The 15,188-nt window shown below is 38.0% G+C and overlaps 1 protein-coding gene across 1 annotated transcript; it reads right to left on the bottom strand.

Moving 5' to 3' along the window:
- Positions 1-3,999: 3,999 nt before the first annotated feature.
- On the bottom strand, positions 4,000-14,503 carry LOC134678188 (vitellogenic carboxypeptidase-like). The gene is made up of 8 exons (XM_063536647.1): positions 14,396-14,503; positions 13,857-14,137; positions 7,247-7,365; positions 6,607-6,777; positions 6,164-6,331; positions 5,538-5,794; positions 4,578-4,709; positions 4,000-4,179 (listed from the first exon to the last, which is right to left on the bottom strand). The coding sequence occupies exons 1-8, from the start codon at positions 14,428-14,430 to the stop codon at positions 4,041-4,043; spliced, it is 1,302 nt and encodes a 433-aa protein (XP_063392717.1). The 5' UTR covers positions 14,431-14,503; the 3' UTR covers positions 4,000-4,040.
- Between the last annotated feature and the right edge of the window lie 685 nt (positions 14,504-15,188).

Genomic DNA, 15,188 nt, shown 5'->3' on the forward strand with positions numbered 1-15,188 from the left:
GAAATTGACGAAATATTATTTTAACGTAAGCCGATCTTGTTTTTTAGCAGTTCTAAATAATATTAAAGTCTATATATATGGCATAGAACTAGAAACAAAATCAAATAAAAAATAATAATGAGTTCTAAATTCAAATTGAAGGAGTATACATTTAAGGTATTATAGGCCAAGCGCGCACCACGATATTAATTTTTGCGACACGATTTTAGAATCGCACTGTAATATATCGCAGAAAATTCACTGCGCGCACTGCGATGAAAAAGCCGACGATTTGTTCATTCTCAACATGGATTTCGTACCAGTCGCTTGTCATGAAACGTGTCTTTATTGTCTTTAATATGCGATTGCTGTATGACTTTGAGCATTTATAACACAAAGGTGATCCCCGTTTATTTCCATAATTAAATGGTCAACATCTAGCGTCTCATTTTGAGACTCCATTGGAGATGCAGGTGCCGAGATGTTGGGGTTTGGAGAGCGAAATGCCGACTGAGGTCCGGCCGGGGTGCGATTTTATTATCATAGTGCGCGCGGGGCCATACAACTCCGCATGCTGCAATTCACTTTGCGACAATCGCGTCGCGAACAGACGCGCGCCTCCCGTAACTTTTCCAAGTATTTTTAAGTACAAGTGTCTAAGTCGCAAGATCCAAAGGCTGAAGTCGCATTGGGCCAAAACCCCGAAGCATCCAGGAGGTCAGTTCTAAACACAGGTAATTAATACAAGTGTCTAAATGCGAAGGCCGGAGGCCAAGCTCCGCGTAGGGCCGATGGCCCGAAGCCTGCAAGATATCAGTGGTTAAACACAGAACTGACAGCCTGGACGCTTCGGGCCTTCGGCCCTACGCGGAGCTCGGCCTTCGGCCTTCGCATTTAGATACTTATACTATTGTTCTGTGTTTAAGTACTAACATCCTGGACGCTTCGGGCCTTCGGCCCTACGCGGAGCTCGGCCTTCGGCTTTCGCATTTAGACACTTGTACTATTGTTCTGTGTTAAAGCACTGACATCCTGGACGCTTCGGGCCTTCGGGCTACGCGGAGGTCGGCCTTTGGCCTTCACATTTAGACACTTGTACTATTGCTCTGTGCTAAAGCGATGACATTTTGCTAAAGCTCGGCCTTCGGCCTTCGCACTTAGACACTTTGTACTATTGTTCTGTGTGTGTAGTTGAATACGGTATCCTAAAAACAGGCAAACAACCTTTGTAAAATATAACGATGCGAGCGGTACGGCTACCATCAGTTTGGCATTGACATAAACGCTACCGTGGGCGTGAACGTAATTTTTTTTCTATGCATCTCGCTCGTACTGACATATTAGTGCGAAAGAGATATACCTATAGGAAGTAAATTACGTTCACGATATCGTTTATGTCAATGCCAAACTGATGGTAGCCGTACGGAACACTAAATGCCTCGAGCTATCTCGGGCTTGGCCAAATTATTTTTTAATAAGTTACTAACTTCGAGCAACACGGAAGGGAGGCGGCATTCGCACTATTTCCCCTCTGCCGAGGTACAAGATTAGCGCGTCAATCTAATCTAGCGCGGGTAATAAAACTAGTTGCACTTGGATTTTTCACTAGACCGAGTCCAGACGCGCGCGTGAACACTGCTGCACAAAAATGCCTGTTTGCTCGGTTTTTTGTTATAAAAAGAGATCGGGGACATCAAATTTACAAAAAGAAAGTGTTACATTTCACATGTAATATTTTTTTTACATATCATACGTTAATTATTATATTTTAGTCTCAAGTAATTGTTGGATTTATCGATTTTGCTCGCTCAGTACAAATTGCGGATCGGTCGAGCGACAAATCCGACTTCACATCTCTCAGAATACAATGACATACTTCAACGAAAATGTGTTAGTGTGCGCGACACTAGTCACTCGTCCGTACACAAAAAGAGATCGAGGTTTGCAAAATTTGTCTTTGACTTGTGTCATTTTCTATGTATTTGTGTCGTCATTACAGATTGGATTTTGTATGTAAGTGTGTGAGAAATGCGACTGTGTGCACCTTTCCCCCCGCGAAAAATGGCAGAAAGATTTGTACGGCGAGATATCGCTTGGGCCCCTCCCTTCCGACGTGTCGGAAGCCGGTGTTGCTCGAAGGTTACTAGAGTTACAATAGTTATTCTACCTAATCATAAGTAATGACTTCTCCTAAACTAAAAATTCCTCCGAAACGAAACAAAAAATGGATTAATTAAAAAAATTACAATTATATCTTCAGTAAAAGTCAAAATGTGGTTCAGTAGAAAAAATAACTAATTTTTTCTGAACATACATGGGGGTCAAATCGGTATCTTTTATGGGTCTCTATCTGTTCCGTTCTTAACGTTTAGTTTTTAAGTAATCAATCAAATTTCCGCGCGTCTTGGGTGCATCTTTTTCCAAAACCGCGTCATTTTGCAACACTATCATTGGCCTTTGTTTGATCCGTAGGTACTGAAGGAAAGACCAGGTTTTTGTAGAACGTTTCCAAGTGTTACTAATACTTACTACAACACTGTAGCCATGAAAGTTACTTAATATTACCGTGGTGCATAGTGTTGTTCCACAAAAGTTAAGTGTGGATGCACCCAGTGGCGGATTTGCAGCCTTTGCCGCCCTAGGCCCCAGGCCCTGTAACCGCCCCTATCTCAGCACTCATCATATTGACTACATTTTGAGTTATTTCTTGTTATCTTCAGCGAATTTTTAATCACAATTTGCCGACCCCAAAAAACTTGCCACCCTAGGCCCGGGCCTACTTGGCCTTAGGGCAAATCCGCCACTGGATGCACCATTAATACTTTAAAAGGTCCAGTATCACGGCACAATAATTGTTGGCCATTTCTGTCCACACATAAATCATGAATAGGTACTCATGGGAAGTCATTTTAACATTTAATGGTATGGAAATTGAATTATCATATTGCGTTTTCGTGGAGTGTACGTCACACCAATTAGCTTTTCGGCTTTCATGGAGTGTGTTTACTTTCACATAGGTAATTTATTAATGGATGTATGACTAACTCGCTGAAAGCATGAGAAACAAAATTGATATTATGACATGTACAGTTATAAATAATAAATAAATAAATAAGCCTTTTATTTTTCTCATTTTTTTACATGCAGTACAGTTAGCTTCTTTTAAATAAGTTTTAGGAAAAAAATAATTTTCGGTACAAGCAACCGGCAAATAATACCTACTTACTCATCGAGGCAATTCTAAATCCCCCAAAAATTTGGTTGCGTTGTTTTATCACAGAGAGTTCCTATGGCCATCTTCTGTCTCCATCATCAGATCAGCTTGATGGTACCATAATATTGCATTGTGACCCGACTTACATATAGGTAATATGACATATTATGTCATGCAATATTTGATATTCATCGGAAACCTGGAAGTCGGTCAAATATAACTTGCAAGATTGGACCCTTACTAACATGTAACATAGATATTAGGTACATTGCAAGGTAATAAAAAGCTTGTGAAAGTGGTTTCCATCAAATTTATGATGATTTCGCCAATATCAAAAGTGTTCTCGTGGATACTTATGCTGTAAGGTCATAGCTGAACTTTCCAAATAGCCACGATGGATTGCCGAGTGTTGACTTAAAGAATGCAGGTTACGAGTACACGCTTTTCAAGAATAATTCTTCATAGCTGCACACGTCCAATGCACTAAGCGCTTTGCTTCTACTTTCCTTATGCGCACTGCCAAGGAATGGAATTCCTTGCCGGCGTCTATATTTCCGTGCTCTTATAACCCGGCAACCTTCAAATCAAGAGTGAACAGGCACCTTCTGGGCGAGCTCGCTCCATCGTAGGCCACGTCTACGCCTCGGCTAGTCTGTGGCCATGAGTAAACCCATGCATAATAAAAAAAAAAAAAAAAAATGTCCATGTTAATTCACTGTACACTGATATTGATAGCTTATTATGATAATGTATGTATTGATAATGATATTTGACCTCCTTGACCGTACTGACTAATAGGATCCATAGGTTTTCTATTCTATGATAATCGTTTAATATTTTAAAGTTGTCAGGAAATAACCGTTTCGCTGTATTCGTGTATAAAATCGTCGATCATGGCTTTGACCACAAGCGGCTTATCTTTAGGGGCCATGTGACCCGCTCCCCGTATTAACACTTCTGTGAACCGCCCGCCGCTCTTCTTGTAACTGTAACAATAAATTCATATCAATGCATTATTTTGAAATACGAATATGCTAAATAATATTATTAAACCGGTTTTGATGCTGATTTTGCTACTCTAGTCGGAAACCTATGTTTAAGACTGTAGGTACATATGTATTTCTATGACACAAAAAGTAGTACATAAGTAGGAAACGGAAACTACTAACTATGAGGCGTTTCATTTTTACCAAAGTAATAATAAAATGTGATTACTATTATAAGACTAGAACATTCAAAGCATATCTCGAAAAAAAAAATTTGCAGAGGTTTCTATTTTTTACAATTTAAAAGCCAATTTAGCCAAATTCTGTTAATTTGACGATTTAAATAGCATCCCAGATTTATAAATCAAACTAGGGTTTTATAAATAGAACATTCTTACCCCACCACATGACCCGTATCGTCTTTCATCTGCGTCCGTGGGGCTTCGTCGTATTCACTTCGACCGGACCAATGTACCAAAGCATACGTGTGTTTCGACCCCCAGTATGGTAAGATCACGTCGTACTGTCCACTGAAGTTAAGTGTGTATACGTTAAAGCCATCAAAATCTTAGAAGTTGTGACAAAAAGTTTTACGGGGCAACAGCGCCTATTCGAGGAATACTGATATTACTGATTACCATCGCCCACACTGTTAACTGATAGTTCGTAAACCTTATTACAAAAGACATAAGGTCCACCGATGGACAGTTAATAGTGTTGCTGTTGTTTTACTTGTTAGTTCTAAGACCTACCGTTCGGATTCAAACTGCACGTTATGGCTCCTCTACACGATGGGCCAGTGCCGGCCACTCCAAGGGACGCATTTATGCGTTAGAGGGAGCAAGTGATATTGCTATCTCATTCTACCGCATGGCTGCGTCCCTTGGAGTGGCCGGCGCTGGCCCATTGTGTAGAGGAGCCATTACACTGCAGCGCGATATTACTGCCAATTGCATTGCTGACAAATTTATGAAATTTTACATTTGAGGCGGTAAATGCATGCATACTTTGGCCTAGCTAAGATTTTTAAACTTCTGCATTACCAAAACTCACAGTAGGTACCTACATCCGTAGGTTTTTATGATTTTTTAGACTTTGCCAAAAAATACATTTTTTTTTAATAAGTTGAGTTCAAAAATTATGTATATAGGTAATTAATATAGGTACAAAAACAAGAAAACAGTTTTTTAAGACATGTAAAAGTGACATTCCATTTCTAACTGCAGCTGCAATACTGTTCATTTTCTATGGCAATTGACAATGACAGCGACGCGTTTCCATAGTGAAATGAACAGTATTGCAGCTGCAGTTGGAAATGGAATGTCACTCTAAGGGGTGTTCATGATTCAAAAACATACCTATAACAAAGCACCCCGTAATGCTCAAGCAGCTCTTCCACAAAAGGTTTAGTTGTATTCATAAAATCCGGCAACATCCTCTCGTAAACCACCTGGTTGTTGGCGTTGAACGTGGCGTCGCCAACGTGGAGGCTTCGCCTGACGTCAGGTTTGTTCAGCAAGTCCAGAAACGAGTACACTGCTGGTCCGTCCTCGTTGAAGTTCAGGAAACTGACGCCGCTGTGGTTTTTAATGTATTCTATGGTCTCGTTGAATTTCTGAAATGTATTTTAAAACATTAAATGCAATCTAAACATAATTAAAAGCAGATATCTACTTACAGCTCTTTGGAAAGGAAAATACCGTAAGGAAACCGGACTCGAGACTATTACGGACGGACGTATTACCGCCGAGAAGTACGACCGAAGTTATAAAAAACGAAGTGTCGGACGCATCGGCCCGGATACTGTTCTACTGTGAGTCATCCTTAACTAGCTCTTGTACCGATTGTGGAATGTCACCAGGAAACATTTTAGATGTTTGGTGGCCTCTCTATAAAAATACGACGTTAACCGTGTCACTTATGATGATAAATCTATTTATGTCAAATTAATTCACATAAATATAATCTAACTAAAGGTACGTACATTAGCCGCATCCACCATTCTTCCAGCATCAAGGAGTTTTACGGCGTCCGTCTCCAACTTCCTTAGGACTGTGCCCTGCTCTTCGTCCAACAGCCCGAGGACCAGACACAAGTCCGTGTAGTGCATCATGCTTCGCGGATCGATCAGCCCATTGCCTATCATCACACCCTGGAATATACAAGAAATAATTCATTATAAAGGAATATTTGGCAAATCATCATACGCAAAAGCCTAATAGTATGTAGAGACGGCTAATAAAGAGTATTTCTCCTGGTGGGTGTTGTGCCTGGGGACCAAAGTCCAATGAAAGTCAGTCAGGAGTCAGTTAGGAGTTGTATTTTTGTAACAACGGACATTCGGAACTCCGTAAGCTCGACGTAGGAGATATATGGCGCTTCATATAGTCTTTAAATCCTTGCAAAAATCCTTGCAAACAGTCATACCTTCAAATTGACTTGATGGGCGGGCTCATGTCTGTTCCTATGTAATGCCGCAGCTAGTGTAGGAACATATTTGCCCGCATATGACTCGCCTGCGATAAACAGTGGCCGTTGACGCAGCTCAGGAAATATTGCCAGGAATTGCCGTAGGAATTCCAGCAGCTGGTCGCCTACCTGTAAATATAAATACTGTATTTCTTTTGATAACCTGCGATAACTTACGGGGTAAATAGATAGGTCATCTTGAGCAACTTATGCTGTGACACCAACTAAAACAAACTCTTCCATACAAAATATCAGACCAGCCAATTCTTTTTCGCGATTTCGGTGGTCCCATAGTAAAAGTTGTTCAGTATGACTTACACCGTGAATTATTGTAGGTGTTTAAAAAAACAGCCTGTATTTAATGGTAAAGAGAGAAAAGTATTAGAAAAGTATAAGTACCACGCGACAAACGTCGTATTAAGCGCCGTAAAATTCATGGCGCTTACGCGTTTAGGTCGCGAGAAGAGGGTCTACTGCGAACGACGTTCGACGTGCTGCATCTTTGTTCCACTTGTAAATTCGTACGTAAGTGAGACAGGAAGGCAACACGTCGAACGTGCTTCGCGGTAGGTCCTCAGGCTGCCGTAAGCATACTTACTTCGTCCTCACTGCTCGTATACCCCTTATCGTTACGTGTGTAGCTGAAGCCAGCGCCGACAGGATTGTCTATGTACAACACTGAGTAGTCGTTCGTCCATGATGAATTCCTCAAATGCACTGTAAATTGAATAGATGTGTGTTGATGTGCACAAATCTGATTTTATAATAATAATTTTTTTTTATATAATAATAATGATTGGGTGAAAGGATTCGCTTTCTGCTCATTTGTGCATAGGGTATACGTGCAATTCATTCGACAGATCTGGACGGATCTTAACTGTTTAAGCGCCACTTGCAATATCCCACTAACCCGGAGTTAACCGGTGAAACCGTTAACCCAGTGTCAAATTGTACTGGTAACCATGATAACTCCAGGTTTAACCGTTTATCCCCGGGTTACTTAATGGTGCAAGTGACCCTTAATAACATAATATGAACCTAATCAGTTTGAAATAATAATAATAATAAGTTGAAAATAGAGGTGTAAGTCTTCAGACTTAATAAGGTTTAGACGAAAAGAAGAGTCACATAATAAGATCGAAAAATTGATGACGAAGATTGAGCTACATTAATAATATCTTTAGATAACATTCCACATCAAGTTCAAAAGTACCGACTATTTAAAAGGGACGTTTTGTAATAGGTAAGCGTCACTCCTTGAATACCAGATGCAAAGAATATAATACTCACTAGGAGAAGAACGATAACTCCATACAAAAAAATGTCCCCAAACGTTTATACGTTTATACTAGTAGCGCCGCGTTGTGTACCAAGAACTAAAGTTGACAACCGGTTTAGCCTGGCGGGTATTGGTAGGTAGTACTTAATTCTGTTGATAAACATATTTGTCACGAATATATCAGTCATATCACGAAATATATGAAAAATGCAAATATTACCCCTTGTTTTTGGTATTATCAATTGATTTAAATAAAAGGCATATTTATGTTTATAACATTGTATAATTTTATTTATTAAAAATATGTTTTACATATAGAAATATACACTGAAAATTAAACCCTGACAACTTAATAAAAAAATTGACATTAATAAAGCGCATTCACAAAGTTTCCAGTGTAACACAAATAACATTAGGCATGCCTACCTATTACACTTTACACACAGATACACTACACTTTACACACGGCATTTTACACAGATTTCCAACTTGTATTCATACATTTCTTCACGGTTAATTAATACGCTTTCCAGATGCATTATGACTCGGTTCCTTCTGAACCCACTAAAACTGTGAATTTCACTCTGGCTGCTTCAACAGCCGTTGCTCCGCATTTAGCACATTTTCTATGTGCATTGCTGTAATCCATGTAGGTACAGACTTACAGTCTTATAAGTGGTAGTACCGCTACGTTGTATTTATTATTTAAAGATGTAATAAATAAAATTTTCGTTATGAACTTTAACCACAGCAGTTGGACAGAGTCACATATATTTTTTATACAAATATATTTTTTATTATGGTGGGTAGACGTACCTACCCTCCATATATTTTATGGACATTGATAAAGACAGTTGGAAGCAAATATTCAATTTTAAAACTGAATCGCGTATAATTAAGTTTTAAGCGTTTTAAGTCCCGTTTTATGATTAATAATGTATAAAATTCGTGATAATTTAAATCAGAGTTGGGAGCAATGTTGCTGTAGAAAAATGTTTTTATTTTTATTACTCGCAACTTTTTCTCGAAGGCCAACGCACACATAGAAGCTTCAGGCGCACACATGTGCAATTGTTTGGGGACATAACTTTCTTAGGAAGTGAACAGGCCTTGACCAGATGCTACGAGCCCCGATGCAAATTATTTCGTCTATTTCCACGCAACAATTTTGTTTATTTTGATAAATTTTACACATGGACATAAAATGACCCAGTAATGGGAACCATAATAGTAATATTTAATGTAATTTATTTTCATCGTATAATAAAATTGCATGAGACTTTTATTGCTGAAAAAACGTACTTTTCAAAAACCTTGTCCAAATCATATTGTCCTCTCCTACAGCACTGCTGCATGCATGGGCTCGAAACAAAATTGTCAGCACATTGGCAGAGCCCTGTTGCTTTCCCTAGTAATAGCCCTTTTCACATATGTTGTAATCCTACCCGCAATAAAAAAATAAAAAATCGTTATTTTTTCTTTCAGTACAAACGGTATTTCTTGTATTTGGATTTAGTTATTGCAGAGTATTACCATATAACATTTAATTACATTGGTATTAGCATTAAATATTAGTAATTTTAAAACTAAAACATTATTTTTGAACAAACGCGAGAACCTCAAAAAATGGTCTCACTAAACGAAAACATGTGCATCGGGGCTCGTATATCACCTGACAATGATAATTTCTTATGCATTTTTGGGTCAGTCAGTAACGACGGTACTTAATGAGTACAACTTAATTGTAGCCCCAACAAGAATTAATTGTCACGTGACAATTAGCTAGGGTTCTAAGTGACAAAAAAAGGTCGAACCTTTTTTTTCTTGATTAAAGCATGAAACTTGGCACAGTTGTTCCTTATATCAAACCAAGCCGATTTCGATCGGTAGCCCGAAGGAGCCCCCCCTCTGGGGCCGGAGAGGGGGGGGGGTCAAAGTACCGCTCGCCCGGCTTCATTCTTAAAATTCTAACAGGCCCCGTTTAGCTAATAGGTCATATTTGGTATCAATTTCGGATAAATCAATAACGTAGAATTCATTTCTGGTATAAAAAATTAGCAATTTGTAGAAAAAAATAAAAAAAAACTCAAAATATCTAATTTTTCAAGTTTAATTTTTGTTTCTTATTTATTGTCAGAATTAAACTGCCTGGTTTTTCTACATTGAAAAAATATGATGATAAAGCCTATTTAATGCAGATTTTAAAAACATAACTTTTACATATCTTCATTAAGAGGAAATTGCATAAAAAAAACTTATATCGTCTCGCGCCGGTAAATATCTTTTTACCGACATCGGAATCGATATAGACAACATCCGAAGTACACACTCTGGAGACCGATTAAAAGTATTGTTTATTGTTGTAGATAGATAAAGATAGAAAAGCGTACAAATATTTTCTATTGTGTCGTTCAGTGAAAAAAGGGACCTTGGAAAAAATTATCACAGAGCCTCGCGTTTGTATAGAAGCATACTCGTAGGTATTTAGTTAGTGCCAACCACTCCATGGACTCCATGGTCGCTGTTCTCAATAGGGGATATTACTGCAATGTTCTGCCGCCAAAGTGCAGCACTACCGACTCTAGTAAATTCATAAACTAACTTATACATACTGTACCTTAAACTGTTTTTTGACAAGTTTTCACAGACAATAAAATATGACATTGATGCATCAAGGCGGTTTGTTAACCAGGGCCTATCGGTAAAAGCGAAAATCGAAATTAAGTTATCTGCCTCTTTATCGAATATGCAAGAGTGATAGAGGGATTAGACAACGAAACTTCGATTTTCTTGTTTCGCGGCAGACCCCCAGATTGTTAGTGATTGACAGATAGTGGTAGTGGCGCTACCTACGCAGAGTTTTGCGTAATATTCCCTATTAATAAGAAGTAAACTATAAGTATTATTTAATCTGCTTACTTATTACATTATACCACACTTTAATGTTGCGTCTTGTGTATTAATGCAATTCCTTCCCCCGACACATGAATGGATACATTTCATAATTCACGTATATATGTCAGTTTCAACCATATTCTGGCCAGAGCAGGGTTGTCAGAACAGTTTGGAAACAGTCATCTGCTCCTTGCTTCCATTCCCAAGAAGACGGATTGAGCAAGTTTGACGACGAACTAATGTCTGATCCCAAACATCAACCACACGGTACACTGCGCGTAATGAGGCATTTATACGGCTCCCTTTTGAACAGGTATAACATTATACAACTCTTCATTTCAATATCCCGGTGTAACTTGTCTTCTTCAATATTGCATTTATTACCGAACATATAATATCTCATTTTAGTATTTTAGGGGAATGCTTTTAGCCACCGCTATTGCTCCATCTTGTAAGAGCTTGGATCCTTGTAGTAGCATGGCTGAACTCTGAACAGGTTCCATGTTTCGAACTCACTTTTTCTACCCTTTCAGCTGAATGCTCGAAACAGGGGTAAGACTTCAACTCTTTTAGGGTAAATAAAAAAGTTTAGTTAAGTAGCTTACAGAATAGATAATTTTATTGGCTTAAAAATAGAATTCCCTGGCCTATTGTGGATGCAATGGAGTGACATGTGATATAATTGAGTTTTCCACTGTGTCAACGTGAGCCCACAAATCCTGTAGTTGGGGAAATATTCGTACGCATGAATCTAGTCTAGCTGCTATAACTACATCGTCTATGTCTACTGTGCTTATCAATACCTTGCAATGACTGTTTTACAGCATCTGCAACTAGGGCCATGATATGAAATGAATCGGACTCTTCATGGTTCTTGGAGTATTCGGAACCTCACGAGGAACATTACTTATAACATGTTTCTCTACACAATTTCGCGATGGCATAAATAAGGACTTATAACTCTTCGAAGTTTTGTCAACACAGTGTCTCAAAATGATTTACCTAGTGCTAAAGAAATGAGTTTCACTAAAATATCAGTGGTTATAAGTGAAGCTTATCATCATGGTAAATTTAACTCTTATTTCTATCGGGCTCTGAAACACCAGGAGTCTTACTCGTATTCCAAGCATTCTCTCGATCGACCTTGTAATACTGTAAGCTCAATAAGACTTGTGATAATAAGACTAGATGATATATATATGATAATATGTATTTGATAAATACACTCAAAACATCCATAGGTAATTCAGGAACAAGCTTTCACGATAAACACAAATATATGCCTTCTAGGATTTGAACCGGGTTCCCCATTTAATATATGGTGTATAAAAGTGAGATCTAAGCATAGACCCTTTTTAGCTTGGCCGATACAAGGATTCAAGCTCCTACAGGATAGAGCAATATCAGTAAATTTAATAAATAACATTCGCCAAAAGTTTATTATAACTTCATATGATGATATGTGAAATAGCCTTGTAAAGTGAATACCTTACTGATAAAGCCGTTGCTAAATAATAAAAAAAATGCCTGAAATAATTCTTTACTTGAATAGACTATTGAAACAGAAGCAGCCTTATCAGGATAGAATTATATGTTTGGGGCTTGGGGGTCAGACGTTAGTTCCTCTTTAAACTTGCTCAGTCTGTGTTCTTGGGAATGGAAGCAAGGAGCAGATGACTGTTTCCAAACTGTTCTGACAACCCTGCTGTGGCCAGAATATGGTTGAAACTGACATATATTATATACGTGAATGATGAAATGTACGCATTCACGTGCCGGGGAAAGGAATTGTATTTTTTAATACACAAGTCGCAAAATTACAGTCTGGTATAATGTAATAAAAATATTTAATAATACTTACAGTTTACTTCTTATTCATTGAGAATAGCGACCATGGAGTCCATGGAGTGGTTTACACTAATTAAATACGAGTATGCTTCTATACAAACGCGAGGCTCTATGATAATTTATTCCTAGGTCCCTTTTTTTACTGAACGACACATAAAAAATAGTATTTGTACACTTTTCTATCTTTATAATAGGATCTACAACAACAAACAATACATTTAATCGGTCTCCAGAGTGTGTACTTCGGATGTTGTCCATAACGATGCCGATGTCGGGAAAAAGATATTCACCGCGCGAGATGATATAAGATTTTTTTTATGCAATTTTCTTTTAATAAAGGTAAGGAAAAGTTACGTTTTTAAAATCTGCATTAAATAGGCTTTATTGTCATATTTTTTATATGTAGAAAAACCAGGCAGTTTAATTTTGATACTAAATAAAAAATAAATATTACACTTGAAAAATTAGATTTTTTAATTTTTTTTTAAATTTTTTCTACAAATTGCAATTATTTTATATCAGAAATGAATTCTACGTTATTGATTTATCCGAAATTGATACCAAATATGACCTATTAGCTTAACGGGGCCTGTTAGAATTTTAAGAATGAAGCCGGGCGGAGCGGTACTTTGACCCCCCCTCTCGGGCCCCAGAGGGGGGGCTCCTTCGGGCTACCGATCGAAATCGGCTTTATTTGATATAAGGAACAACTGTGCCAAGTTTCATGCTTTAATCAAGAAAAAAAAGGTGTTTGCACTTAACATCCTCACTAAATAGCCATATGTTAAACAAGGGTCAGTAAACACCATGTAAACACTGTACTTGGTATCTTTAGGTATTTAAATAAAAGTAAACAAAATCTAGCTTAAAGGTGACAGTCCATTTCCAACGACAGCTGCACTACTGTTCATTTTACTATGGAAATTGACAATGACAGCGACGCGTTCAGTACCGGTAGTGCAGCTGGGGTTAGAAATGAAATGTTACCATAAGGAACCATTTGAAGGTAGATGAAAACATTACATGATCAAATTTCATAATGTAGGTAAAAGTCAGGTATTTCAGTAACTGATCCAGGAGGTTTAGTATTTGGTTGGTTAACCAATAAATGTTATAACTACCCGAAAATGTACAATTAGTTTGTTTACTTTTATTTATATACCTAAAGTACATACTATAATTGTACCTTTATCGCCTCTCACAGCGAAGGGACCGTTTATTTCAAAAATGGCAACTAAAGACGACACCCCCGGTCCTCCATGCAGCCATATTATCCATGGCGTGTCATCACCTGCGTTTCTTGTCGGAAAATACCAGAAGAAGAGATTCGAATCGTACTCCTTTTTGACAGGAATGAAACCAGCGTAACTTTGCACTCCTATCCATGTTGGAGATTCTACTTTATAATTTTCTCTATGGTTTGAGAGTGTCCCTTCAATAATTTGGCTCGCTTGTGTTGTTTTGACGCTGAAAATTTAACTTTTTTATAAGATCGATTACACCATCCCACTAACCCGGGGTGAAGCGGTTAAACCGTTAACCCATTGTCATATTGTACTGGTAACAATGATAACTTCAGGCTTAACCGGTTAACCCCGGGTTATAAGTGAATGGCGAGTGGGCTAAACTTTGTATTACATTTTTGCTTTCTACTTATTCCTTTTTGATTTGGTCTATAAACTGTTTGTCAAATGTTCTTATGAGAAGAGTTAGGTATTTACTTACCTACATAAGTATAAAAGTATTAGACAGCACTTCATGATTCGAAAAAGTCAGTGAAATATGATCATTACTTCATAAAAATATATTACCTACCTACCGTGTTCACAATCACCACACGAATGTTTTTAAAATTGAAACTGCGATACGTCCACCGTGTATAATTATGTGCGAAGTGTGAAATTCACTATTTAATAAACATTGAAAAGTAGCCATTAAAAGTCGACACCTAAATAATGTCATTATGAACATAAATTTTGAAAATGTATCGTATGGCGCTCCTTAATAATCAAATCATACCTACACCACAGAATAAATAATAGTACTGCCGTATAGAAAGGAAACTTCCTACAAAACCGAAGTTTGACAGCAGTTCAGGGCCGAATAATGCTATCCCTTTCTAATATATGGCACTATCCCTTTCGGCTATTTAGGGTTGTCAAAATTCAAGTGATTATCTTATCTGTGGTCGTGCACGCAAAAGGAAGTCAAGTGGTGCCAACCCTAATAATTGGTCGGAGCAATGCTGTGCCGAGCGGAGCCGAGTTTGGCCGAAGTCCAGGAGTTTCGCACCCCTGCCTACACCTACCACCAACCTTTAAGCATACAATTCTGCACACTAGCGCCATCTGTATATAGCGGCAAGGTTTAGATCGACGAATCCAGCAACATGAAAACTAGTTTGATATATTCAAGAGGTACTTAAATAAATACAAAATACAGTACGTAGCGGCCCCCTTTTTTAAATATCTTTCGTTAAATTGAAAATAATCACGATTATTTAGCAGTGGCGCTAGTG

This window comes from Cydia fagiglandana, chromosome Z (genome assembly GCF_963556715.1).
Source record: "Cydia fagiglandana chromosome Z, ilCydFagi1.1, whole genome shotgun sequence".
In the NCBI taxonomy this organism is placed as follows: Eukaryota; Metazoa; Arthropoda; class Insecta; order Lepidoptera; family Tortricidae; genus Cydia; species Cydia fagiglandana.

Excerpts from the sequence above, each read along its gene's own strand:
- LOC134678188 (XM_063536647.1), bottom strand. The coding sequence starts at position 14,430 with ATGAAGTGCTGTCTAATACTTTTATACTTATGTAG. Across the intron at positions 5,795-6,163 it reads GAATGGTGGATGCGGCTAAT|AAATTCAACGAGACCATAGA; the intron begins GTACGTACCTTT and ends AATACATTTCAG. Across the intron at positions 4,710-5,537 it reads TACGGGGTGCTTTGTTATAG|TGGACAGTACGACGTGATCT; the intron begins GTATGTTTTTGA and ends ACTTAACTTCAG.